General features: G+C 53.2%; 1 protein-coding gene across 1 annotated transcript in view; it reads right to left on the bottom strand.

The window, feature by feature from the left end:
• Positions 1 to 23,190, bottom strand: part of POU2F3 (POU class 2 homeobox 3) — a gene marked incomplete at its 5' end in the record, with an annotated part of 50,622 nt that extends 27,432 nt beyond the window's left edge. The window contains 4 exons of the mRNA XM_084221489.1: positions 1,513 to 1,547; positions 18,213 to 18,281; positions 18,874 to 18,927; positions 22,983 to 23,190. Coding sequence (XP_084077615.1) covers positions 1,513 to 1,547; positions 18,213 to 18,281; positions 18,874 to 18,927; positions 22,983 to 23,190 — 366 coding nt within the window. The remainder of the gene's footprint in view (positions 1 to 1,512; positions 1,548 to 18,212; positions 18,282 to 18,873; positions 18,928 to 22,982) is intronic.
• Positions 23,191 to 26,959: the final 3,769 nt, after the last annotated feature.

The following is a 26,959-nucleotide window of genomic DNA, read 5'->3' as shown; positions in this document are numbered from 1 at the left end:
TCAAGACACCTTTGATAGGAAAGGGAGACCCACCCAGAGCTGCAGCAGCCAAAGCAAACAAACAAACAGCGCTGCGGCTGACGTTTGTCACTGCGCAGCCACCGAGGCACAAACAGCCACGTGCAGAAGGTGCAGCTGCCCAGTGCTGCTCACAGGGAGCCTTTGGGAAGGCTTGGAGCCCTTGGGGTTTGGGGGATGCACGTGGGGAGAGCGTGGGTGGCTGTGCATCACAGCCCCTTGTGCATCCCAGCTCCCTGCAGCCGGGCAGGGCTTGGCTCTCCAGGCTCCTCTTGGCCTCGCCAGGGCTCAGACCAGCTCTGCTGGCCACAGGAGGCACCAGCTCTGGGCTCAGAGAGCATTCTCCTGAAATCTCAGGATGCCTTTCAGAGAGCATTCTCCTCAAATCTCAGGATGCCTTTCAGAGAGCCTTCTCCTGAAATCTCAGGATGCCTTTCAGAGAGCATTCTCCTGAAATCTCAGGATGCCTTTCAGAGAGCATTCTCCTGAAATCTCAGGATGCCTTTCAGAGAGCTTTTTCCTGAAATTTCTGAATGCTTTTCAGAGAGCATTCTCCTGAAATCTCAGGATGCCTTTCAGAGAGCATTCTCCTGAAATCTCCAAATGCCTTTCAGAGAGCATTCTCCTGAAATCTCAGGATGGTTTGGAGCCTTAAAGCTCCTTCTCTTCTTAAAGCCCTTCCCATCCCAGCCCTGCCCTGCCAGGGACACCTTCCCCTGTCCCAGGTGCTGCCAGCCCCATTGTCCAGCCTGGCCTTGGCTCTGCCAGGGATGCAGGGGCAGCCAAATCTGGGCACCCTGTGCCTGCCCACCCTGCCTGCAGAGCTCAGGGGCTCTAGAGGGCTGCCACCTCCTGATGTGACACTCAGGGACTTCCAGAGCCAGGGAAGGTCTGCAGGCACTCAGGAAGGCTTTCAGCTGGACTGAGCAGGGGGAGAGCAGCACCCACAGCAGGGACACGGCCCCTCAGCTGCTCTTTCTGCAGTTGGGGCTTGCTTGCCCCATGTTTTATCTGCTGCCTTGCAGACAGGAATTTGATCTGTGCACTCCAGGACCTCAAAGCAGCTCATTTTTGGTGCTGGCTGACTCTCCTGAGGCAGCCCCTTGCCTTTGTCCCTGCCCACCAGGGGGCTGCCAGTGCCAGGGTCCCAGCACTGGGGCTTTGGGGAGGCATTTGTACCCTTGCCACCATCACCGAGGTGCTTTTTGTTTCTAAATGATGATCTAAACAATTGTAAAAGCCAGAAAACCCCTCGAGCAAACGGCCATTTAAAGGAACTCTGTAATTAGCTGAACTTCTCTGAATCAGGGAGAGGGAAAGCAGAGGTGCAATCTGTCACTGTATCCCACAAGGGGAGCTGGGGAGAAATTCTGTGCCCTGTTTAATGGCAGCTTCTGACCTAACAGTTTTTATCTCTTTGCAGCGTGATGAGCAAATAAAAACCAGCCATTCCAGAAAGGAGGAGAATACCTGGGAAGCCAGGGAGCATCTTACCTGCCTGTTAAAGTCCAGCCCATTCTGTTCATTCCCTACAAGGAAACAAAGAGAAAAACATCTCAGTGTGGATGGCAGTCAGCACTGGTGGGAGCTTTCCAGAACTTGGGACACACACAACCAAAAAATCAGCCCAGGGAGAGCAGGGAGAGGAGGAGGAGGGTGCAGAAATGGAAGGATGAAGGCTTCTGCAGCGTTTAGGTGGTGCCAGCCTTTTGCTGAGGGATAATGAAAGTGTTCCTGCCTGGGAGACACCTGGCCAAGGGTGGGGGGAAGCACGAGGGAGATTCCAGCGGAGGTGAGCTGGAGGACATCACAAACGTGCAGGGCAGCCCAGGGCTAGCTGTGGGCAAGGCCAGCAGAGAGGTGGCCAGGGCTGCTCCCCCAGGACCTCCAGGAGCTCTCGTGGCCCTGGGTAATTGTGGGTACCTGGAGGAACACAGGGTGCCGTGGGGTTGTGCTCGAGAGGCGTCTCCTTGATTCCAAAAGAGATTGGCAGGCACAGGGGGAAAAATCAGACAGGTTTCAGCCTGAAGGTACCGCACAGGCCCTCACTCATTCCCCTTTGATGATAAACATCCCCCCCCTCCCCATCACACCTGCCAAATTCATCAAGAACATCACAGAGCAAAGGTTGTGCTCTCCACGGATCCGAGTGCTTTAAGGGATTCCACGAAGCTCTCGAGCTGCAGAGGCAGCCCCAAGACACCCCTGCCCTGTGCAGCACATTCCCCAGGCCTTTCCCTGCCAGCCCAGCTTGTGATCCAGAGCCTGGAACCCTTCACATCCCACTGGCAGCAGCCCCCAGGCCTCCTGCTCCTGCTGTTTTCTCCAGGATAACGTTCCCCACCAAACAGAGCCCTGGGATCTGATCAAGCTCCGACACATTTTCCAGCAGTTCAGGGCTCCTGCAAAGAGCAGGCAGGAGGGCAAATCCAGCTCTCCCATGGATTTTCCTCAGCTGAACGAGACTTTCTCCTTTCCCAGCACATATTTTTCCATGCACAGAGCATTCCCAGGTGAATCAGCGTGGATCCTGAGGGGGAGTGTGCTCGGTACAATTATCCACGGATGGCAAAACACTGGAGAGTCAGGGATAACAGAGCTTCGTGGCTGCTCTCTGCTGTCTAGAGACAGCCCTGGAGATTTAATCTGGGACATTTAAAAAGCACTGACTGTGGAAACAGAGCTGTGGGACTGCGCTATCGAGCGGGGCCACGGCAGAACGAGCTGCTGCCCCCTCAATTTGACATCTGCCACCCTCTGCACCTCCAGCAGCTCTGAGCTTCCCCCCAGTCTGAAATGTCCTCACTATCCACACCCCAGCCAGCTCTGAGCTTCCCCCCAGTCTGAAATGTCCTCACTATCCACACCCCAGCCAGCTCTGAGCTTCCCCCCAGTCTGAAATGTCCTCACCATCCACACCCCAGCCAGCTCTGAGCTTCTCCCCCAAGTTTGATATCTCCATCTCCTCACCCTTTGCATTCCAACCCTCAATTTGAAATCTGCTCACCATCCACACCCCAACCAGCTCTGAGCTCCCCCCTCAATTTGAGATCTCCATCTCCTCATCATCTGCACCCCAACCCTGTTTGAAATCTGCTCACCATCCACACCCCATCCAGCTCTGAGCTTCCCCTTCAATTTGAAATCTCCATCCCCTCACCATCTGCACCTCAACCAGCTCTGAGCTTCCCCCCAAGTTTGAAATCTCCATCTCCTCACCCTCTGCACCCCAAACCTCAGTTTGAAATCTGCTCACCATCCACACCCCATCCAGCTCTGAGCTTCCCCCTCAATTTGAGATCTCCATCTCCTCACCCTCTGCACCTCAACCAGCTCTGAGCTTCCCCCCAAGTTTGAAATCTCCATCTCCTCATCCTCTGCACCCCAAGCAGCTCTGAGGTGCCTCCCCAATGCTAAAATCTTCTCCATCTCCTCAACCCCCTGCACCCCAGCCCTCAATTTGAAATCTGCTCACCATCCACACCCCATCCAGCTCTGAGCCCTCTCCCCCAGCCTGGCTGTGTTTCTGCCCAGCTCTTCCTGCTGTCTCCCAGCTTTTCCCCTCCCCAGTCCCAGCCCTTTATCTCTTTTCCCCGTGCAATTCCCTCGCTCCAACCCCCTCTGCTCCCTGTCCAGCTCCCTCCAGCTGCTCCCTCCCCAGGAATGGGGTTCATTCATTGCGTTCCAGCCCCAAAAGCCAAGGAGGGCACATCCAGAGATGGGAATGCTGATAGCCTTAATGGGTGATCACAATCAGCATCCACACACCTGAGCAGGACCGCGGGAGCATCTTCAAGGCCTGCAGTTTCTACCTTTGAAACCCCCACGGGGTGTGTGGGGGGGTGTTTGATTCCATCTGGAGGCAGCAGCTGAAGGGAAGCAAAGCCAGGAGGGAAAGGAGGAAATAAAAGTTCCCAGCTGCTAAAATAGAACAGGAAGGAAAAGGTAATCTCCTGGTTTCTTGGAGACAGGAGTTTCACTCACGTTCAGTGGTGATGAGGCAAGATTCAAAGAGCTGCAGGGGATTCCCTGGTCCCAGTGACGACGGCTGAGTCACCAGCATTCACCCCAAAACTTGGAACCTGAGAGGTGCAGCTGGAATGGAGCTTCCCTGCACGGCCTCACATCCTCCAGCACAGCCTGCCCTGCACAGTCCCACATCCTCCAGCACAGCCTTTCCCTGCACAGCCCCACATCCTCCAGCACAGCCCCACATCCTCCAGCAGAGCCTTTCCCTGCACAGCCCCACATCCTCCAGCACAGCTTTCCCTCCCTGCACAGCCCCACATCCTCCAGCACAGCCCCACATCCTCCAGCACACACAGCTCTCAAGCTGCAGAGGCAGCCCCAAGGCTCCCCTTCCCTCTGCAGCACATTCCCAGACCTTTCCCTGCCAGTCCAGCCCAGGCTGTGATCAAGAGTCTGGAATTGTTGAAGGCTGTGCCTGGAACTGAAGGCTCTGCCTTTCCCTGAACAGCCCCACATCCTCCAGCACAGCCCCACATCCTCCAGCACAGCCTGCCCATCTCCTCCTTTTCCCTCCCTCCACAGCACACACTCAGACCTTTTCTTTTTTCCTACAAAGCCACAGCATCCTCCAAGTCCCTGCAGATCAACACGTGGGGGGGATTTGAGAGCACCCAGGCCAGGAATTCTGTGAATTCTGTGCCAGCTGAGCAAATACTCCCGAGCCTGGCACTCTCTGGGGTGTCTGAGCCTGAGGGAGCTGCCAGGGCAGACACAAGGAGCAAGAGGCACCTCCAGGGGCCATCTCTGAGCCACCCATCCTCCTGGCACCAGTGGCCTCTGGAGATGACAGCTCCTCCTGGCTGACTCCAAAGGGACCCAGGGGCAACCAGCTCAGCCTGAGATGTCCAAGAGGGAGAGATTTAAAACTGGGAGGGGTGATTTCTGCTGCCAGTGGTTATGTAAATGGGAGCTGGATACACAAATCTCTGCAGGACCGACCAGTGTTTGGGCACAGATTTATTTGCAAACAAATCTGCCCCCTTTTTTTTTTTTTTGCTTCTGTTTCAGTAAATGTAAGAGTCAAGTGATTGCAGCTGCCAGCCAAGGTTTGGGTGTGATAGGGATAACAACTCTCCTCTTTTCAGTTGAACTGTAACTTTCCTACAAATGCTTTATAAAAATAGCCTCAGTTTCCTCCCAGTTTCTGTCAACAGCAGGACTCACACTGCAGCAGTCATTTCTCTCCTTAAAGGAATGAGCTGTTCAAACAATCTGCACTTAAGATTTAATCTTTTCTAGCTCCAGGAGATAAAAAGAAAGAAAAGTGTAAGTGGCAGCAGATTCTCTCTGCTGCTGCAAACTGCCAGAACTCCACTCATTTTAATGGAGCTTCAGCCCAGCCAACAACTTGATTTTTTTGCTGCACGAGCCAGACGCGATGGCATCCAGAACCTCCAGAATCTGCTAGATCAGAGCTCCCCTTGCTGAAATTCCACGAGGCTGGGGAATCCCTGGGATCTCAGTGGGGAAAGGCAGCTTGGAGCCCCTGCAATTCCCAGCAGCTCTCCCGTCACCAGGGCTTCACCCTGCTGCTCTGGGTGCTTGGAAAAGCAGAGATAAGCTGGGCTGGCTCCCCAAGCCAGCAGCCCAGGGTTGTGCTGCTCTCCTTGGTTCACCTGGCAGCTGTTTTGCATAGCCCTGGCATCAGATCTGGTGCGAGTTTGCCTGGGGAGGTTTCTCTGGGGATGGGAGCAGCGCAGCAGTTCCGGGCAGTTCCCCCCACCCGCTGCCATTCCCTGGAAAACCCAGGCAGAGGGATCCACGGGGAGCTGCAGAGCCAGTCCAGCCCTGCAGGATGAAAGCATCCTCATGGGGGAAAGGAAAATCAGGGTGGCCTTCATCTTCACACGGGCAGGTGTCACCTGCAGGGAGTGGCACCAGCAGGGCTCGTCCCTCCTCCCAGCTGCGCTCTGAGCTCAGCCCGGGCTCTGCAGGGGCAGGGGGACGAGGGGGGGATCCCTGCAGGGACAGGGGGATGAGGGGGTGATCCCTGCAGGAATGGAGGGATGGGGAGGTGATCCCTGGAGGGACAGGGGGATGAGGGGGTGATCCCTGCAGGGACAGAGGGACAAGGGGGTGATCCCTGCAGGGACAAGGGGGTAAGGAGGTGATCCCTCCAGGGACAGAGGGATGATCCCTGGAGGGACAGAGGGATAAGGAGGTGATCCCTGGAGGGACAGGGGGACAAGGGGGTGATCCCTCCAGGGACAGGGGGATAATCCCTGGAGGGACAGAGGGACAAGGGGGTGATCCCTGCAGGGACAGGGGGATAATCCCTGGAGGGACAGAGGGACAAGGGGGTGATCCCTGCAGGAACAAGGGGGGTGAGGGGGTGATCCCTACAGGGACAGGGGGATAATCCCTGGAGGGACAGAGGGGTGATCCTTGCAGGGACAGGGGGATGAGGAGATGATCCCAGCCTGCATCAGTGTTGGGAATTCCTGCAGGGATATCTGGGAGGGAAATGGGGACTAGCTGGGGGAGCAGGGCCAGGCAGGGCGTTCAGCCTGGGCTGAGATGCTGAAACTCTCAGGTGCCTCACTGGGAGCCAATTGCTGCAGGCTCCCTTTGCAGCCCTGCAGAGGAAGCAGGAGCTTCCAGAGGGCAATTCCTCTGGCCCCAGAGATAGATGGCACAGGGATGAATCACCCTCTGCAGATCCCTGTTCCCAGCCTGGGGTGAGCAGGTCAGGCTGCAGCCTCAGAGGATCGAATATCTAAAATTAAGATTAATCTCACCTATCCTGGAGATTTTAGCACCCCACCTGAGGGAGCACAATGCCACGGGAGGTTGGCAGGGCAGGCCGGGTGCAGGGGGCATTTTAAGGGACATGTCTGATAAATTCACTGGTTCAAATCTCTCACCTCAAACAAGGTGTGAAGTTAAAGATTGCCCAAGTGCTGGTAGAGAAGGGTGGCAATTACTGTGACTAGAAGCAGTACTTGTCCCACAAGCTGTAAATGAAGCCCAATGCTCACCTGCACTGAAGGAATACAAGGTATTCATCATGAAATACTCCTCAGGATTTCCCCTGATTTTGGAAATTCAGGCAAAACCAAGGCAGTGCCTTCACGCTGCCCTTCCCAGCAGCCACACCAGCGACTTCCCCAGAGCCAGCAGGAAGCCCTGAGCTCTGGGACCTCCCTTAAATCCCCTTTTCCCCATGGATTGGCCACCCCTGATTCCCTCCAGCTGCTCCCACCAGCATTGGGGGTAGCATGAGCTGCAGCTGAGCAGGCACCAGGCGATTCCCTGGATTCCCACATGCCCTGCTGGGATGCTTGATGCTCCCAAGGCACCCAAAAGTGCTTTTTAAAGTGTGAGCAGGACGGGGAGTTTCTGAGCTAGGGCTGCAGTTTCAATCCGAACTCTCTGCTCCAAAAACACGAAACCCCCAAACCATCAGAGCATCTCCCTGGGAGAGCCGGGGCTGGTGAGCAAAAGTGAATCTTGTGCTGACTCAGGCAGCTCCAGACTCCAGGGGAAGCTTTCACTCAACACTCAAGTGCTTCATTTGGCTGCAGAGCCCTGGGTTATAGAAATGCCTTCCCTTTGTCAGCAGCGCCTCGGAGCAGCCCCCAGTGCCTGGGCAGCCCCTTTGTGTGGGGCAGGCGAGGGGAGAGCAGGACAGCCAGTGTGGGAGACCTGGGCACCTTCCAGAAGGAAACCCGAGGGCAGCAGTTGTTCCCACGGAAAACATTTCACCTGCAGGTGCTGGGAGAGGGCAAGTCTCTTCTCCTAGACCAGAGGCAAGAGGCAGATCAGACCAGCTCTTCCTTTGCCCCTCTAATTCAAGTCAAACCAGCCTTTTGTTCCCCTTTCCCCTCCCCATCCTTTTTTATCCTCTTCCATAATGGGATGTTTAAGAAAAAAAAATAAAATAACCCAACCTCAAACCCTAATCACCCTCATTTGAATTTCAAATATCCCCCTCCTGGCCTCCCCCACGCCCCAACTGACTTGGAGCTGGGAATATGGAAATTTCTCCTGCTTGCCTTAAATGTGGCTGTGCTATGAAAATCATCAGCCTTATGCAAATCCCGAGCAGCCCCGGTTGCCATAGCAACCAGCTGTTTGCAGCCCAACTGCTGCAGCTTTCATTTGCCAGGGACTTGTCCTGGGGCTGTGCATGGCTGCAGGGGGAAGAGAGCAGAGAAATCCTGCAGGCTTTGAGGAAAGTTTCACGAGGGAGAGCCAGCCTTGGGGAGCAAAGGCGTAGCCCAGGACCGAGCTCGGCGTGGGGCCGGGAGAGGCCAAGTTTCCTCAAAAGACTTTGGCCTGGCAAGCTGCTTCCAGCCCGAGCTGAGGAGGGAACTACAAAAGGCAGGAGGGAAAAAACTCCCAGAAAAAAAAAACAAAAAACAACCAAGCTGGGAAACGGCACGGGCTGAGCATTGCAGTCTGCCATCCCTCACCTGGGCTGGATCCTCTCACCTGAGCGAGGGGCTGACACAGAGGCTGGAGCCCCCAAAACCTTATCCCAGCATGACCCCCCCTTTGGAAGGGTCTGTCCTCTGGAAGGATCCATCCTTTGGAAGGAGCCATCCTTGGAAGGATCCATCCTCTGAAATCAGCCATCCTTTGGAAGGATCCATCCTTGGAAGGATCCATCCTTTGGGAGGATACATCCTTTGGGAGGATCCATCCTTGGGGAGGATCCATCCTTGGGGAGGATCCATCCTCTGGAAGGATCCATCCTTGGGGAGGATCCATCCTTGGAAGCAGCCACCCTTGGAAGGATCCATCCTTTAGAAGGATCCATCCTCTGGGAGGATCCATCCTTGGAAGGATCCATCCTTGGAAGGATCCATCCTTTGGGAGGATCCCTCCTTTGGAAATATCCATCCTTTGTAAGGAGCCATCCTTGGAAGGATCCATCATTTGGGAGGAGCCATCCTTTGGAAATATCCATCCTTGGAAGGAGCCATCCTTTGGGAGGATCCATCCTCTGGAAGGAGCCATCCTTTGTAAGGAGCCATCCTTGGAAGGATCCATCCTTTAGAAGGATCCATCCTTTAGAAGGATCCATCCTTTGGGAGGATTCATCCTCTGGAAATATCCATCCTTGGAAGGATCCACCCTCTGGAAGGAGCCCTCCTTTGATAATATCCATCCTTGGAAGGAGCCATCCTTTGGAAATATCCATCCTTGGAAGGACCCCTGCCCTTCCAGAGAGGCTGTGCCTCATGGCAATGCCACCAGCATCCTCCTGCCCAGAGCCCAGCAGAGGCCAGGGCCCAGCACCTGCAGCAGCTCACAGCCTGCCCAGAGGTGTGAGGAGGGAGCTGGGCTCTCACCTGGCAGCTCAGGGCTCAGCTCAGGTTGTGGCAGGGCAGACTGAGGCAAAGCCTTTGATTTTCCATCTGCCCAGCACGGATTTAATGCCAAATGTGCCGGCACTGGGAGGGGATTTGGCTGGGCTGGGAGCTCTGGTGTCCGGTTCCAGAGCTGCCCTCGCCCTGTCCCCACTGCCAGGGGACCCAGGGTGTCCTGTGGCAGCAGGGGAAGGCGGCTCATGCTGACACCTTGCCTTGGGATGAAGGTGAGGATGAAGAATGGCACCCAGGGATGGCTGGCGCAGCAGGCTCCCCCCAGAGGGGACACTGAGGGGCAGACACACCACAGTGCTTGATTTTCTGGAGGTGTACAGGGAAGGGTCTCTCATATTCCCACCAGGATACTGCAATGAGGGCTCTCTGCAGGGCAGGCTGAGGGCAGAACTCAGCTCTCTGAGGGGCAGCTCCAACCTCTGCTCCCTGTGACCCAGGGCACGGCTGGAGCTGTGCCAGGGGGATTTGGGATGGAGATCAGGAAAGGTTCTTCCCCCAGAGGGTGCTGGCACTGCCCAGGCTGCCCAGGGAATGGGCACAGCCCCGAGGCTGCCAGAGCTCCAGGAGGGTGTGGACAGTGCTCCAGGGATTTTGGGGTGTCTGGGCAGGGCCAGGAGCTGCGCTGGATGATCCTGTGGTTCCCTCCCAGCTCAGGACATTCTGTGATCCTAAAGCACTCAGAAGAGTTACCCAAGCTGCCATGGCCACCAAGAGCCCCAGCAACCCACCCAGCACCCTTCTGTCCCCATCCCCTTCCCCTGCAGCTCCCAGGCTCAGCCACAGAATCACAAAATTCCCAGAATCACTGAATTCCCAGAATCACAGAATTCCCAGAATCACAGAATTCCCAGAATCCCCAGGTTGGAAGAGACCTTTAAAATCACCGAGTCCAAGCCAGCCCCAACACCTCAACCAAACCCTGGCACCCAGTGCCACATCCAGGCTTTGTTAAACACACCCAGGGATGGGGACTGCACCACCTCCCCGGGCAGAACATTCCAGAACTTTATCACCTTTCTGTAAAAAACTTCTTCCTATAATCCAACTCAAATTTCCCTTGGCACAGCCAATCCCCCCATCCCAGGTGATGCCTCACGCTTTGGCATTCCTATTTTTCACATTCTGTGCTGCTTTAGTCTGTGGATCTGGGCTCACACCAGGGGATGCTGAGCTCTGTGCACAGAGCAGGGAGACAAAACAATTCCTGCTCCAGCTGGGCACCAAGGACAAATGAGCCAAATCTCAGGCCAGGAGCACAAACCCCGTGGGCTGGAGAGAGAAAAACAAGCAGGGTGGGACTGCAGGGGTTAAAGCTGGGATGGGACAATGAACTGCAAGGTGCAAATGGAGCAGAGCTGATCCCAGGGAGAGACCCCGTGCCCGGCCGGGCATTTTGGGGCCATTTGGGTCATCTTGGGCTCATTTTGGGGCCATTTGGGTTCATCTTGGGCTCATTTTGGGTCCATTTTGGGTCATCTTGGGCTCATTTTGGGGCCATTTGGGTTCATCTTGGGACCATTTTGGTTCACCTTCGGCTCATTCTGGGACCATTTGGGTTCATTTTGGATTCATTTTGGGGCCATTTTGGTTCACCTTGGGCTCATTTGGGACCATTTTGGCTCATCTTGGGTTCATTCTGTGACCATTTTGGTTCATCTTGGGTTCATTTTGGAACCATTTTGGTTCGTCTTGGGCTCATTTTGGGACCATTTTGGTTCATCTTGGGACCACTTTGGTTCGTCTTGGGTTCATTCTGTGACCATTTTGGTTCATCCTGGGTTCATTCTGGGACCATTTGGGTTCACCTTGGGTGCAGCCCTGGCTGGGCTCTGGTGCTGCCCAAGGTGCATCCATGGAGAAGATCCTTTTAATAAATCCCTGCTTTATTCTTTAGCTCCTCCAGCCTCTGCTCTAGCCCAGCCTTCCCAAGGCACCCCAGGAGCCCCCCAAAACGCATCCCACAGGGCACCCCACATCCCCCCAGATCTGGGGTGCCCAGCACAGCCTGCCCTGCTGGCAGAGCTCAGCTCCTGGGGTTACAGGGTGGGGAGGGAAGATGCTGGGGCTGCCTGCAGCTATTCCCTTCCCCGTGGTTGCGTTTGAAGCGCTTCCCTATCGCCCTTTTTGTAAAAGCTTTGGCTTCCCCCCCATAGCCTCAACAGATGAAATCAAAGGGAAGTAGCTCTGCTTGGTGTAACCTGTTTTGATGGAGGAGATAACCGGGGAACAAGTGTCTGACACAAACAAACAGACAGACAGGGGCAAGTCCCACCTCAGCGTTCTGTTGCATCAGATATCAGGGCTTAGATAAACCACAAGAAGGGGGAGATCTCTGCCCCGGGGCTGCAGGACCAGGGGCGACACTCGGCACTGCCAAGCCCCCACAGTTCCCATCAAAAAAAAAATCAGCGTGGAGCTGGCTGGCATGGCTTTCATCAGTTGGAAAAAAGATGAAAAGAGCTCCCAGCCAAGCAGAAAACTCGCTGCTCTTCGTTACCCCCCATGGAGGCTCAGCCCCGCTGCCAAGGGTTGGAGTGGGGCAGGGAAAGGGGAAAAGGAGCCTAAAAGGAGAGGGGTGATCCCTGCTCAGCCTGCCCCTCATCCCTGGGGTGGTGGGGAAGGGAAACCAACCCTTGTGGGGACAGCTGGTGCCTGTTCCCCCTCGTGCACACAATTGAAAAAATTCAGAGGTAAAGTAAATTAATATTCACAGGGCTGGGCAGTGAGAACCCTTAGAAATCATATTTTAAATATTAGTTTGTAAAATGGCATCATTTCACTGTAGCTGGTAGATTTGGGACCAAAAAAATCCCAAATTTCTGGAAAATGTCTTTTTTTTAAAAGCTCTGAAACAGCCCCGCTGCCAAGGGTTGGAATGGGGCAGGGAAAGGGGAAAAGGATCCTAAAAGCAGAGGGGTGATCCCTGCTCAGCCTGCCCCTCATCCCTGGGGTGGTGGGGAAGGGAAACCAACCCTTGTGGGGGCAACTGGTGCCTGTTCCCCCTTGCACACAATTGAAAAAATTCAGAGCTGAGCAGTTAAGGGAGGGTTAATATTCAGGCAGTGAGAACCCTTAGAAATCATATTTTAAATATTAGTTTGTAAAATGGCATCATTTCACTGTAACCGGTAAGTTTGGGATCAAAAAACCAACAAATTTATGGAAAATGTCTTTTTTTAAAAAACCCCGAAACAGCCCCACTGCCAAGGGTTGGAATGGGGCAGGGAAAGGGGAAAAGGAGCCTAAAAGGAGCCTAAAAGCAGAGGGGTGATCCCTGCTCAGCCTGCCCCTCATCCCTGGGGTGGTGGGGAAGGGAAACCAAACCTTGTGGGGGCAGCTGGTGCCTGTTCCCCCTCATGCACACAATTGAAAAAATTCAGAGGTAAAGTAAATTAATATTCACAGGGCTGGGCAGTGAGAACCCTTAGAAATTATATTTTTAAATAATAGCTTGAAAAAATGGCAAAATTTTACTGTAGCCAGTAGATTTGGGACCAAAAAACCAACAAATTTCTGGAAAATGTCTTTTTTTAAAAGCTCTGAAACAGCCCTGCTGCCAAGGGTTGGAATGGGGCAGGGAAAGGGGAAAAGGATCCTAAAAGCAGAGGGGTAATCCTCTGATTAAATGATTTTAAATGATTTTAAATGATTAATGATTAAAAAAATTCAGAGCTGAAGTAAAAAGAGGATTAATATTCACAGGGCTGGGCAGTGAGAACCCTTAGAAATTATATTTTTAAATAATGTAAAATGGCAAAATTATACAGCAGCAGAAGTTAAGGGAGGGTTAATATTCAGGCAGTGAGAACCCTTAGAAATTGTATTTTTTAAATAATAGTTTGTAAAATGGCAAAATTTCACTGTAACCGGTCGATTTGGGATCAAAACACCACAAGTTTCTGGAAAATATCTTTTTTTTAAAAGCCTTGAAATACTTTCTGTGGAATTGGTGTGGATGAAGAAGAATGAAATAAAATAATAAAAAAAAAGAACACTGAGCTCTCCAAACCTCCTCTGCAAGGCGAACGATTTGAACAATTTTCTCCAAAAAGAAAACCCCCCCCAATTCTTTCAAACACTTTCAAAGTATCACAATGCCCCAAATTACCCTTTTTTCTTTTTTTTTTTCCCTTCTAAGCCTGGAATTGGCGGGGATATGAAAGGACGAGATTATTCCTCTGCTGCTGCCACTTCCCATCAGATCTTTAGGCATCAGGTTGAGATCAAAGTCTTGGTTTCCAAAAGCGTTTTGGTACTTAATTCCTTAATTTTTCTTTTTGATTTTTCAAGTTTTCATTTCTTTTTTATTTATTTTTTTTTCCCCCCCAACTTCTTTTGGTGATGAAAAAACCTTTGGCTAGCTGCACCTAGGAGGATTTCTGGGTGTAATTTTAATTTTGCTAAGAGAGCTCTCCCTTTTTTGGGGGGAGCTGAGTGGATTGCCTTAATTCTGCAGGAAACGGGAAAATTAATTAATGAGTCATCAACAACCACGAGGAGCCTTTTCCCACATGAAGCAGAGAAGCCAAACACAACATTATTAGTAAATATTCCTCTGCCGATGTAAAGGAGCACAAAAACTTCCCGGGAAGCGGAGCACAAAGAGAGCTTTGTTGTTTATAAACAGAAAACAGCGCGGGGAAGGGCTGGGGAAACACCTGAGCTGCACCTTGCACAGGTGAGGGATGGATGCTGCCACCCCTGAGGGTCCCAAGGGGTGTCCCCAAGGGTGGCAGCTCGGTAGGGGCTGTGCCTGCTGCTGGGGACACCCTAAAACAGATCAGCATCCTCACCGGGACAGCCTCAGAAAAAAAATTAAATATCAAAATATCATCAGGACAGCCTCAGAAAAAAAATTAAAAATCAAAATATCATCAGGACAGCCTCAGAAAAAAATTAAATATCAAAATATCATCAGGACAGCCTCAGGAAAAAAATTAAAAATCAAAATATCATCAGGATAGCCTCAGATAAAAATAAAATAATTAAAAAATCCTCACCGGGACAGCCTCAGAAAAAAAAATAAAAATAAAAAAAATCACCGAGACAGCCTCAGAAGAAAATTTAAAAATTAAAAGATCATCAGGATAGCCTCAGAAAAAAATAAAATAATTAAAAAATCCTCACCGGGACAGGCTCAGAAAAAAATTTTAAAAATCAAAAAATCACCAGGATAGCATCAGAAAAAAATCAAAAAAATATCAAAAGATTACTGGGACAGTCTCAGCAAAAAAAAATTTAAAAATCAAAAAATCATCAGGACAGCCTCAGAAAAAAATCAAAAAAATATCAAAAGATCACCAGGACAGCATCAGAAAAAAAAATCAAAAAAATATCAAAAGATTACGGGACAGCCTCAGCAAAAAAAATTTTAAAAATATCAAAAGATCATCAGGACAGCCTCAGAAAAAAATTTAAAAATTAAAAAATCCTCACCGGGACAGCCTCAGAAAAACATTAAAAAAAAAAAAAAATGAAAAGATCACTGGGACAGTCTCAGAAAAAAATCAAAAAATATCCAAAAAATCATGGGGACAGACTCAGAAAAAAATGAAAAAATCATTGGGTCAACCTCAGAAAAAAATAAAAAATAAAAAAATCACTGGGACAGTCTCAGAAAAAAATCAAAAAATCACCAGGATAGCCTCAGAAAGAAAAAAATCAAAAAATAAAAAAAACCCCAGGATAGCCTCAGAAAAAAATTAAAAAAAAAAAAAATCAAAAATCACCGGGACAGCCTGGGCAAAAGCAGCGATTTAAACAGGTTCTTTGTGCCGCTCTTTGCAAATGAAGGAGATTTACTCGTCCTGATTTCCCTGCTTGATTTGAAGGCTCCGAGCTGCTGCGAGTATTTTTTGTTGTTTTCAAACAAATTGACTTCACTGTTCTGCTTTCTTTTCTCAATTACCACTAGAAAGAGGCGCTGCAGCTCTTGCTAATGGCTGTCTGGGATGCTTCAAGTAAAAAAAATCCGAATTTTATCCAACCAAATGTGCTGCCAGCTTCTGGTTTAACGCTTCTGATTCCCACTGCCTTTAATAACAGAATTAAATCCCCATTTTCCTTCATCTTGATTAACCCTGGCACCCATCAATGAGCATCAAATATTCCAGGGGGTTCCAGCTCCTGATTTAAGGCCCTGGAACAGCTCTCAGGGGTTTTTGGAGGAGCTTGGGGTGTTTGGGAATGTGTTTGGTGTTTGTTTATCCCAAAGCCCCGAATTTGGGGTGATTTGAGAGCCCTGAGCAGGAGCTGAGCTGGCCAAAGTCAGGCAGAGCTGATGGATGGGAACAGAACCAGATTTGATCTCTGGTTTAGATTTTGTCAAATAACAGCCAAGAGCACAGAGGATTCCTAACCACGGGCTGGGGTTGGTCCCTTTAAAACCTGCAGCTCTCTTGCTCACCCAAAATCTCAAATTTGATGAGAGGAAAATCATCCCATGCAAAGTTTTCCCCTGCTCTCCCACATCCCCCTGGCCCAGGCTTAGGGCTCTTCATCACCCACTGAATATTTCACTCCTCTCCTTTTTCTCCACCGGTTTTTCCTTCCAAAGGTGTTGATTTCCAAGCTTACACAGCACAGCTTTTAATAATCTTAATTTGCTGCACCTAGTGGGTGCTGAAATGATTTCTCAGTGTTGCTCATTTGCCTGCAGAGGGATGTGACCGTGGCCCTTTGGGAAATTACAGGGCCCTGTAAATGTCATTTACAAATCTCAGCCACCCCAATCTCGCTGCAGGCAGCCCCAAAGCACAAACCTGATTTTTCGGGTGCCTGTTACACCTGGTGGCGGGCAAACCTGGCAGAAATCAGTGCTCACAGCATCACTGGCACCTCCAAAGGATCCCAAAGGATTTCCCTCAGTTTTCCAGATCCAAGGAATTTGGGGGTTCCATCAGGAGCTGGAGCCTGCTCAGCATCGGGCTGAGGTGACAAACCCAATCACACCCATGTGCCTGCTGCATTTGGTCATTCCCAAAGTCCCCCCTGTCCCTTCCACACACACACAGAGCCCAACAAGGGGCTGTTTTTCCTTGGGGAAAACTCCTGGCACAGCCCTGTGCAGGCAGAGCTGAGTGTGCCAGGGCTGTTCCAAAGCCATCCCTGCTGTGGCAGCGAATTTCAGCGTCAGACCCACAGGGGACAGGGGACAGGCACCCTAAGAGTGAATCTAAAACTCAGAACTGCTGGGGACATTGGGGAGACACCCTGAGAGCAAATCCCAAACTCAGACCCAGTGGGGACGTTGGGGAGACACCCTGGGAGTGAATCCCAAACTCAGACCCAGTGGGGACATTGGGGAAGCACTCTGAGAGCAAATCCCAAACTCAGACCCGCTGGGGACAGGGGGCAGGCACCCTGAGAGTGAATTTCTATGTCAGACCCACTATGGACATTGGGGAGGCACTCTGGGAGTGAATTTCAAACTCAGACCCACTAGGGACATGGGGGAGGCACCCTGTGAGCAAATTTATAATTCAAACACGTTGGGGACATTAGGGGGGCACTCTGTGAGCTGGGGACATTGAGGAGTCACTCTGTGAGCAAATTTCAAACTCAGACCCACTGGGGACATTGGAGAGGCACCCTGTGAGCAAATTTTGACCTGACACCCACTGTGGACATTGAGGAGGCACTCTGTGAGTGGATTTCAAACTCAGACCTGCTGGGGACATTAGGGGGGCACCCTGGGAACTGGGGACATTGGGGAGACACTCTGTGAGCAAATTTCAAACTCAGACCTGCTTGGGACATTGGAGAAGCACCCTGTGAGCAAATTTCCACCTGAAACCCACCGTGGACATTGCGGAGGCACTCTGTCAGCAAATTTCAAACTCAAACCCACTGGGGACGTGGGGGAGTCACCCTGTGAGCCAATTTCCACCTCAAACCCACCGTGGACGTTGGGGTGACACTCTGTGAGTGAATTTCCATGTCAGACCCACTGGGGACATTAGGGGGACACCCTGTGAGCTGGGGACATTGGGGAGACATTCTGTGATTGAATTTCCATGTCAGACCCACTGGGGACATTAGGGGGACACCCTGTGAGCTGGGGACACTGGGGTGACACTCTGTGAGTGAATTTCCATGCCAGACCTGCTGGGGACATTAGGGGGACACCCTGTGAGCTGGGGACATTGGGGTGACACTCTGTGATTGAATTTCCATGCCAGACCTGCTGGGGACATTAGGGGGACACCCTGTGAGCTGGGGACATTGAGGAGACACTCTGTGATTGAATTTCCATGCCAGACCTGCTGGGGACATTAGGGGGACACCCTGTGAGCTGGGGACATTGGGGAGACATTCTGTGATTGAATTTCCATGCCAGACCTGCTGGGGACATTAGGGGGACACCCTGTGAGCTGGGGACATTGGGGAGACATTCTGTGATTGAATTTCCATGTCAGACCCACTGGGGACATTAGGGGGACACCCTGTGAGCTGGGGACACTGGGGTGACACTCTGTGAGTGAATTTCCATGTCAGACCCGCTGGGGACATTACGGGGGCACCCTGGGAGTGGGGGACATTGAGGAGACACTCTGTGAGTGAATTTCCATGCCAGACCTGCTGGGGACACGGGGGAGGCACCCTGGGATTTGCTGCTGTCACACAGGAGGGATCTTGCAGGGCTGATCAAGATACCAACGCAATCCTAGCCCTGAGCACATTCCTGATCAACTGCCAGGCTGCAAGAGCAGCAACAGGAGCCCAGAAAAAGCACGGGGGAGAAACTTCCAGCACCCACATTCCCCCTTTTTTTTTTTTTCTTTTTCTTTTGTTTCCCCTCCCTCTCCTGGCCCTGCCACCCCAGACCCTTCTTACCTGGCTCCACCTGGTCAGGCTCGTGTCGGGTGTCTGTGGAATCTGCAGCATCCCCGCTCATCTTGATCTCTGGAAAAGGAGGCACAACTGATTTTAATAACAGGTCACAGTCCCAGGCAACAGGCACATGTGGCTTCCACTAAACAGCACAAATGAATGTGTGTAATTATAATAAACCATCAGACTTTCAAATTTCTGATTCCTCAACATCCAGGCACTAGAATATTCATCAGCTCTGAGGATGCACTTTCCCTCCTGTTGCTCTTTGCAGCCCCCCTCACTCCTGTGCCCCCTCCCCAGTTTGCTGAGGGGTTTTCACCCCTCTCATCCCTCCTCACCCACGGGATAAAGGGGTGGATTCAGCACTGGGAGCTCCCCAGCCCTGGTCAGGCTTCCCAAACCTGCTGTGGTGCCCTGGCTGGGGCAGCACCTCCCACACCTGCCGAGATGGGGATCCCTGCAGCTTTCTCCCAAATCCTTCCCTTGGCCTTCAAGACAGCTCAAACCCAACTTGTTTTCCCCACTGCCTCCATCTGCACTTTATTTTGTCACTTAGAGGTGTCCACAACCCTCAAAACCCACCCAAGATCTGCCTTGCCACTAAGAGCTGTCCCCTGCATTTCCCTCCATCCTCTCCCAGGCCAAGAAATTTGTCATTTACCCTTGAAGTGATGACTGCCACCACACCCGGGGCCACTTTCTCCTTCGGGGACAGCTGCAAGAAAAGGTGGGAATGGTCAACTTCGCACCGGGCTGCTCATCCCCCCCTCCCTTAACACCTCAACAGAGGCCAAGGACACCGAGGTGGGAGAAGGGGGGATCTCTACTCCAATTCACATGGACACCCCCCCAGCTTCTCCTTTTCCACGGGAATTTTAACTGTTTCCAGACTCGTTGTGAAAAAAAAGCTAAAAAAGGAGATAATTTTTTATTATTTGTGCGATTTGCATCTGCTTCCTGCAGCCAATCCCGGCCACGGACTCTTCCCATTTGCATCGGGAAATAACAACAGCGGGGAAGCGGGGCCGGTGTTTGCTGTGGTTTTGCCGGGGTAGGGGAGGCAGGTGGAAGCCACCTAAAAGCACCATGCAAACCCTTTTCCTCTTCCCCAGATCCACCTTTTGTTATTCCCAGCCCCGTTGGATTTTTATCCCAATTTCCCTCTTTTGCTCCCACCAAAACAGGCAGGGCTTTGTGTGTGTGTGTGTGTGTGTGTGCAGGTTTTCTTCTCCCATATTCAAAGTTGCCCTCGTGTGCAAACAGCAGATAATCTGCTTTTTTGGCCACGATTTCAAAGCTTTGATCAAGTTGAAAGTCTGTAACTTTCTCCAGCAAATGAATAAAGGTAGGAGAAAAAAAAAAAAAATCAGGATTTTATACCAGAGCACAGAAACTTTCACATACTTCAGAAACTTCCTTTCCTTAAATTATATTAAGGAGTGAGGGGGGGAAAAGGAGGGAGAAAAGAGTTGTGGGATTTTTTTTTTTTTCCCCCTTCAAATAAACCCTCTGCAATTAAGACATGAACGTTTAGTGGGGCTTCTAAGCATTTCTACTGCAGGAAGAGTAATTACCATCAGCTATAAACATCTTCTTGTCTTGTACCACTGCCAAGGGACCCTAACTTAGGCAATCTACAAAGCACAAAGTTTTGCTGGCTGCCAAAAAGTATTAAAAAAAAAAAAAAAAAGAGGCATAAAATAGAGGAAGAAAAAAAATCTAAAAGCCTGCAGAAATTTGGGTGCTTCCTTTGGTGAGAAAGCTTGAAAGCTTGTTAAAAGAAAATAAAATTAGGGAAAGCAAATATCTAATTCCCAAGAGAGAGAGAGCTGGAGCAGTTGAGAAGGAGCTGAGGAAGGACAGACAGACAAGCAGAGCATGAAAAGCTCTGTCCCTCCTGCAGGAGTGACCCCCACACCCCCCTGCCATTAAAAACTGGGATGGGTGGGGAGGGAAGGAGGAATTGCTGCTGCAACTTGATTGCATATCACATGTTATCCACCAGGTAAATCCCCTCCTCCTGCAGTTGGGAGATAATGAGATGCCCTGGGATTCCCATGCACAGGAATTTTATTTTCAGTGGGATTCAAAAACCCCCTATAAATGTGCACAAGTTATTACAGTTTGAATAGCTTGAATTTTATTTTCAGCAAGATTCCAAAACCCCCTAGAAATGGGCACAAGTTATTACAGCTTGAATTTCTTGCTGGGAAAAAGAAAATTAAAAAGGGAAAAGTAAGCAGGAGGAAAAGGAAAGCTCTGCCTGCTGATCTGAGAGGTTTAAGGTTTAGGACAGATTTTGTATTCTGTATCTGTATTTAGGATTTTGTAATCAGATTTTGTGTCCCTGTGGATGACAGGGCAGCTGCAGCACCCTCCAAGGGATCCTGGGGAACAAGGGGCAGACACACAGAGCAATTATTTTCTAACCTAATTGCAGCCAACACCTTTTGATGGACACCCAAACCCCTTCCACTACAACCAGAGCGATGCAAACCCAGCTTTGACCCCTGCTCCATCCCAAAAACCACCTTCAGCCAGGGCAGCCTGGCAGCCCAGCTCCTTCCACACAGCTTTGCCAGCTTAGCAATACACACAGCATAATCAGGCTTGGAGAAAAAAAAAATAAAAAATAAAATAAAACCTCTCTGGGAAAAATAACCCAGCTTAGGACAGCCTAACTCTAAACCACAGCCCTATTAGGAGCCGCCAGTGTGGCCTGGGCCATATTAAAAATGTGCTGCTCTGCCCCAGCTCCCAAACAGAGCCGGGGCAGGGGCAGGCTGGGTGGTTCAGCCAGACCAAAGGAGCTCTGCCCGTGCAGACACTTGTGCAGGATATATCTGCATCTCTATTTGTGCCGAAACAAACGCTGTCAGCAAATAAAGCCTTTCCCAAGCCCTGGCTGCCCGTGGCTGTCGGGGCTGGGAGGAGGTGTGATGGCTGTGAAAGGGGAATCTGATCCTGGAGGAGGGGGAGCCGGGCTTGCCTGGGGGCATCACCCGCGGCTTTGGGTGCCTGAGCCCCTCTGCAGGCTGCAGGGAGGGGAAATATCCAAAATGCCCCGGGAGGGGGTGGTGGCAGCCAGCAGGGAAGTGTCTCAGCAGAGAGGAGCATGGGCAGCCCCCCTGAGGGCTGAGTCTTCTCCTAAAATCGTTAAAGTTGGAGAAAAACTCTAAGATAAAAACTGGGGTTAAAGCTGAGCTCAGCTCTGCAAGCAGCTTGTTACAGAGGAGCTGCTCAGGGACCCCAAAACTGAGCTGCTTTTGTGGAGGGGTGGAAAAAAAAAACCCTGCCACTGTGCTGGGCTCCAAAGGACTCCTGAAAGCTCCAGCCTTCCTGCCAGCATGGAGGGGGGATCAGGGCAGAGGGAGCACAGCCCCAGCTCCAAACCCAGCCTGGGGTGATGCCACCAGCTCTGACAGAGGATCCAGCTGGGGAATGTCCCTGCGTGGAAAGAGTCACCCACGAGCCCAGGGGATGGCTGGAGGGATGGATGGAGGGATGGATGGATGGATGGATGGATGGATGGATGGATGGATGGATGGATGGATGGGTTGGAGCCTGGAGGGGACACATCTCCCCAAGACACCAACACAAGCACACCCAGAGCAGGTGCTCCAACCAGTCAGGCTCACAAGACCACGAGCCTCCCTCCTTGGCAGCCTCTCCTCGTGGCCAGGGCTCCCCAGCCCACTCAGGCCGGCCACAGAGGCATCCCAGAGCCCTGCAGAGGTTGGGGCACGGCCGTGCAGGAGAGGCTTTGGCCACCTCTGTCCCACCACTGAGCCTGGCTGGGGTGGTGGCACTGCTGGCCCTGCCCTGCAGGCCTGTCTGCCAGCCCAGGGGCAGGCAGGGCTCAGGGAGGGGCTGCCAGCCCCCAGGTGTCCCCCGAGGAGCAGGACACCCACAGGGGTACCCCAGGGAATGAGCCCAGCACAGAGTGATGGATGCATCCTCTCCTCCCCTCCAGCAGAGTTTTGTGCTGCTCAAAGCCCAGGACAGAAGTCACTAACGGGGCTCCTGTACCCCAAAACGGCACTGCCTGCCAGGCAGGACGGGGCTCTCGGGGTCTGGCTGCTCCAGTTCCAGCATCACCCCCAGGGATGTGCTCCTGCCCCGGGATGGAGCTCTGCAGGCTGAGCCGGGGCTCAGCACAGCTCCGGGGGTCGGGCAGGGAGTGCTCCGGTTCCCAGCTCGCTGCAGGGCAGGGGCTGCTCAGAGGGGATGTGAGATCCCCTCTGGATCAGACCCCGCAAGCAGCTCCTGAGTGTCGCTGCTCATTCATTCCTGACCCAACCCAGCCTCCCTCAGCTCCCTCCTCATTCATTTCTCCCTCTTTGTCACGAACTTTTCTCCTTTCAGCCCGTGTCCCATCTCTCTCTCGCACACCTCCCTCCAGCCTTGCCGCATCCCTCCGCGGGTTTATCCCTTCTCCCTCCTCCCAGCTCCATCCCAGCGACAGGACGGGCAGGTCAGGCGCTAAACTCTGATTTTCCAGGCACCCGAGAGCCCTGTGCGCTGCCCCTGACCCCGCCGGGGCTGGCAGCGCCAGCGCTGCTCCCACGTTGTGGGCACGGCTTGGCAGCCCCCTAAACGGATCCGGGCAGCATCCATCCCCCGGCAGGAATGTGGGCACTCCACCAGGCGCCCCGACGGGAGAAAAGAGAAGGGAAAAGAGCGAGGAAAGGTCACGGGAATGAGATCAAGCCCATTTCCTGCCCGAGCCCACGGCCCCGGCTGCTCCGCGCTGCGCTCCGTGCCCTTTACCTGCGTGCACGGACTCCAGGTTCACCATCCTGCCGGCGGGGGGAAATCCGCGGTGTGCCCAGCCTCCTGCCGTCAGCCCCAGGTTGCCAGGGGCTGCCAGTTTGCCCTCCCTCCTCTGCCACCCGCTGCCTCTCGAAGCGGCCGTGGGTCCGCAGCCCAAGGGACCTAGAGCTCCATTGCCTGTTGCCATGCAGGGCCAGGTGAGCATGCGGCGCTGCCACGCCTCGCCCCACCTCCGGCTCCCTCGGGTGCCCTGACACCCAGCAGCCTGGCGTCAGGCCCATGCAAACGCTGCCATTTGCATATTAGTAACTCGGGAATGGATGAGTCCCTGCAGCGCTGCCAGGCTGCGGGGTGGGGTGGGAAGGAGGGCAGGAAGGAAAGAGCGGCGCTCCGCTCCGCCCGCCCTCGGCCGCGCTCGGGCAGCACCCGCAGCACCTGCCCCAGAGCCCTGCCGCGCTCCCTTTGAGCTCCTCCGGGTGGGTATTGCCCCCGGGGCAGGTGTGCGAGTGAAGGAACTGAGGTTTGGGTCCTCTCAGGCTGGGCTGGAGCCTCCCTGAGCACCTGCGGGTGGGCAGCGCCCCCAGGGCAGGTGTGCGAGTGAAGGGGCAGAAATTTCACAGGATCACAGAATGATGAGCTTGGAAGAGACCTCTGAGATCATCGAGTCCAACCTGTGCCCTCACACCTCAACCAGACCATAGCACCCAGTGCCATGTCCAGGCTTTGTTTGAACACCTCCAGAGATGGTGATTCCACCACCTCCCTGGGAAGAGCATTCAGTGCTTTATTATTCTTTCAGTGATTTTTTTTTCCTAATGTCCAACCTGTACCTCCCCTGCTGTAGCTGCAGGCTGTGTCCTCTGGTTCTGTCAGAGAGACCGACCCCAGCTGGCTGCATCCTCCCTTCAGGAAGGTGTGGAGAGCAACAAGGGCCCCTCTGAGCCTCCTCTTCTCCAGGCTGAGCAGCCCCAGCTCCTTCACAAGCTGAACAGCCCCAGCCCCCAGGGTCACTCTGGCAATCCTCTCAGGCTGGGCTGGACCTCAATGCTGAGCACGAAAAAGGAAAGTGAAAAGCATCAAAACCCCCTGTGTTGGCTGGAGATGAAGAGAAGGGTTAAATAATAAATAATAAAGATAAAGGCTGGCACATAGAGACCCTGCTCTCCTGATGTGCTCCATCTCTGTCCCCTAAGGAGAGGAGAGAAGTGGCAGCCAGCCTCTTCCTCCTCATCCCTGCTGCTTCAAGCTGCAGTAAATACTGTGGGAATTAAAGTAAATACTTCCCGGGAAGCCAGGCAAGAAAAAAATCCCCTGACGTTGGCTTCTTCTGCAGAAAGAGCCAGAGGCCAGAGCCGGAGCTGTGACAGGGACCGAGCCCCCCGACGGAGCCAGGCAGCTGCTCCGTGTCCCTGCCATGTGCCACCCCGGTGACCCCGGCCGCCCTGGGGACAGCCGTGTGACAGGGCCGAGCTCCAGCGGCGCTCGCAGCCCCGCTGAAAGCGTTAACGCTCAATTAGTAGCTGCCAGGTACGAGCTATCGCACATTCATCTCTCGCTGGGTAATTCACGTTCCAGGGCTCTCGGCTTTCCCACATGCCGCTCTCCCTCCCTGGAAAGACAGGTTTCTCCGAAGGGATGGGTGGGCGGGCAGGATCTCCAGCCTCACCCGCAGCCCGGGCCGGAGCGGTGGGGCCGCAGCCGCCCGCGGCTTGGGCAGCGAGGACATCCCCGGGACAGGGAGGGGAGCCCAGCCAAACCCTAACGAGGAAAAACTGCGGGGAAGCTGGGGGTTCCCGGCTCACCCCGACATTTCTTTCCAGGGCAGGGGAGATTTCAGCCTCCAGGAAGCAGCGAGGTGGCACCGGGTGCTTGGCACGGGCAGCTCCCTGGAGCTCCTGGACTCCTGCCACCCCTCCAGCCACTGAGCCCTGGGGCTTTCCTGGGCAGCTGCCGCCCTCGTTTCGTGTGTTTTGCTCTGGGTTTTCCCCATCCTGAAGCCTGACGTGATCGGGTGTCTTCACTGCGTCAAACAGGAATTTATTTGCTGGTGGCTCCCAGCCAGCTTGAAAGGCTGGCGACCACGGGAGCTCTCCTTCCCCCACATCAGAGCACCTTTTGTTCACCAACCAGGAGTTTCTCATCTCTCCCTGCTCTTCTTGGCGCTTTTCCCGTTCTCCAGAGCCCACCGGGAGGGCGGCTCTGCCGGTGGCATCTCCAGCCGGACAGGAATCCCGGGCATCCTCTGGGCAGGGATGCTGTCCCGGCCACGGGCAGGGCACCAGTGCCCTCTCCTGGCCCCAGACACGGCTGGGAATGAATTTTTCTGGCTGTTATTTTGTGCTCAATGAAACAACGGAGGAAAAAAATGGAATATTTAGGTGGTTTTCTCCCTAAGCCCATCCCCTTGGGTGCCCTGAGCTTTGGTGATGTGCAGGAGAGAACACAACCCCCTTATGAAAATTAAGGGATGGATCACAGCATCACCACTTCTTTCTGCTGTTGAAATGAGATGATCAGGCAAGGCAGGATTGGTTTTACTCTGATCCCTGCTAAAATCACTCCCAGACACCATCAAACACTCTGTTCTTTTTTTTCCCGTGCGGTCATCAATGACCTATCCCCTCCCCTCCTCGCTGCAGGCACCGTGCTCTCCCTCTCCCGCTGCTCCAGGTGTCTCCTGGAGGGAGATGAGCTCTGCAGGCAGCACCCGATTTATGGGACACGGCCTCGGGACGGGCCCTGGAAGCACAAAGTGCGGGGAGACGCTACAAAAATCCCCGACGTCCTCTTCCGGCAGGGCTGGAGACATCCTGCGATCCTGCAGGGACCGGCTGGACCACGAGCGTCCCTGTCCCGACATCCCGGCATCCCGGCATCCCGACATCCCGGCATCCCTGTCCCGACATCCCGTCATCCCGGCATCCCGACATCCCGGCATCCCGACATCCCGGCATCCCGACATCCCGACATCCCAGCATCCCGACATCCCCACATCCCGGCATCCCGGCATCCCCACATCCCGAAGCCGGCCGGGCGCAGCCGCGCTCCGCCAGCACCCACTGCTGGAGGCCGGGGAGCTGCACCGGCTACGGCCGCTCCAGAGCCTCGGAATTCCAAAGGAAAGCCCGCGGGGGCTGCTGGAGATGGGTCCCGACGCTCCCGCGTGTCCGTCCCGACATCGCGAAGGGACAGCGGTGCCCGGAGCCCAACCCCGCCCTGCTCACGGCCCGCCTGCCCCAGAGCGGGGTTTGACCCCAATTCCCGGGACAAAACCCCACCGAGAGCAGAGAACACCCCCTGTCCAGCACAAAGTCCCCCCTGCCCGGAAAAGGGTGAAATGTTGGCTGCTCGTGTGAAATGAGGCGGAGAAGCGCTGGAGGTGCTGCTCCCAAACCGCATTCCCCACGCTAGAGGGAATCCGAACTCCACATTTCATCGCTCCCTCCGGCAGCCACCGGCAGCTCCGGGCTGGCCCCAAAGTGCTGCCCTCTTCAGCTGGAGCCATTTTAAATTTACATTTTATCTATTTTAAATTTAAATTTTCCTGGAAGAATTCACCGGGAATATTTTCTCCATTCATCAGGAATATTTTCTGTTTTCACCAGGAATATTTTCTCTGTTCACCAGGAATATTTTCCACACCCAGAAAAGCCTCGTGGGACCACTGGGTGAGAGGAGCAGCCCCCAGCCCTCAGGATCTGCTTCTAGGGCTGGGTTTATCCAGCAGAGCTCCCACAACTGCTTGGGATGAGCCAAACCTCTCCCTGTGGAGGGTCTGAGGTGCAGCACCAAAACTGAGCCCAAAATTTTTGCTGAGCCCAAAATTCCTGCACATGCCCCCCCAGTCCAGGGCTCTTCAGCAGGTGCAGGTTTGAGCCTCACCCCTAAAGGAACAAACCTGAATTCACACACAGAGTATCATGCACAGAGGAAGTTTTAGGCCAAGGATGCTTTAAAAAATCAGTTTATTTTAC

The sequence above is a fragment of the Fringilla coelebs genome (assembly GCF_963513975.1).
Source record: "Fringilla coelebs genome assembly, chromosome: 25".
Lineage (NCBI taxonomy): Eukaryota > Metazoa > Chordata > Aves > Passeriformes > Fringillidae > Fringilla > Fringilla coelebs.
This window is presented reverse-complemented; position numbering and strand designations above follow the sequence as displayed.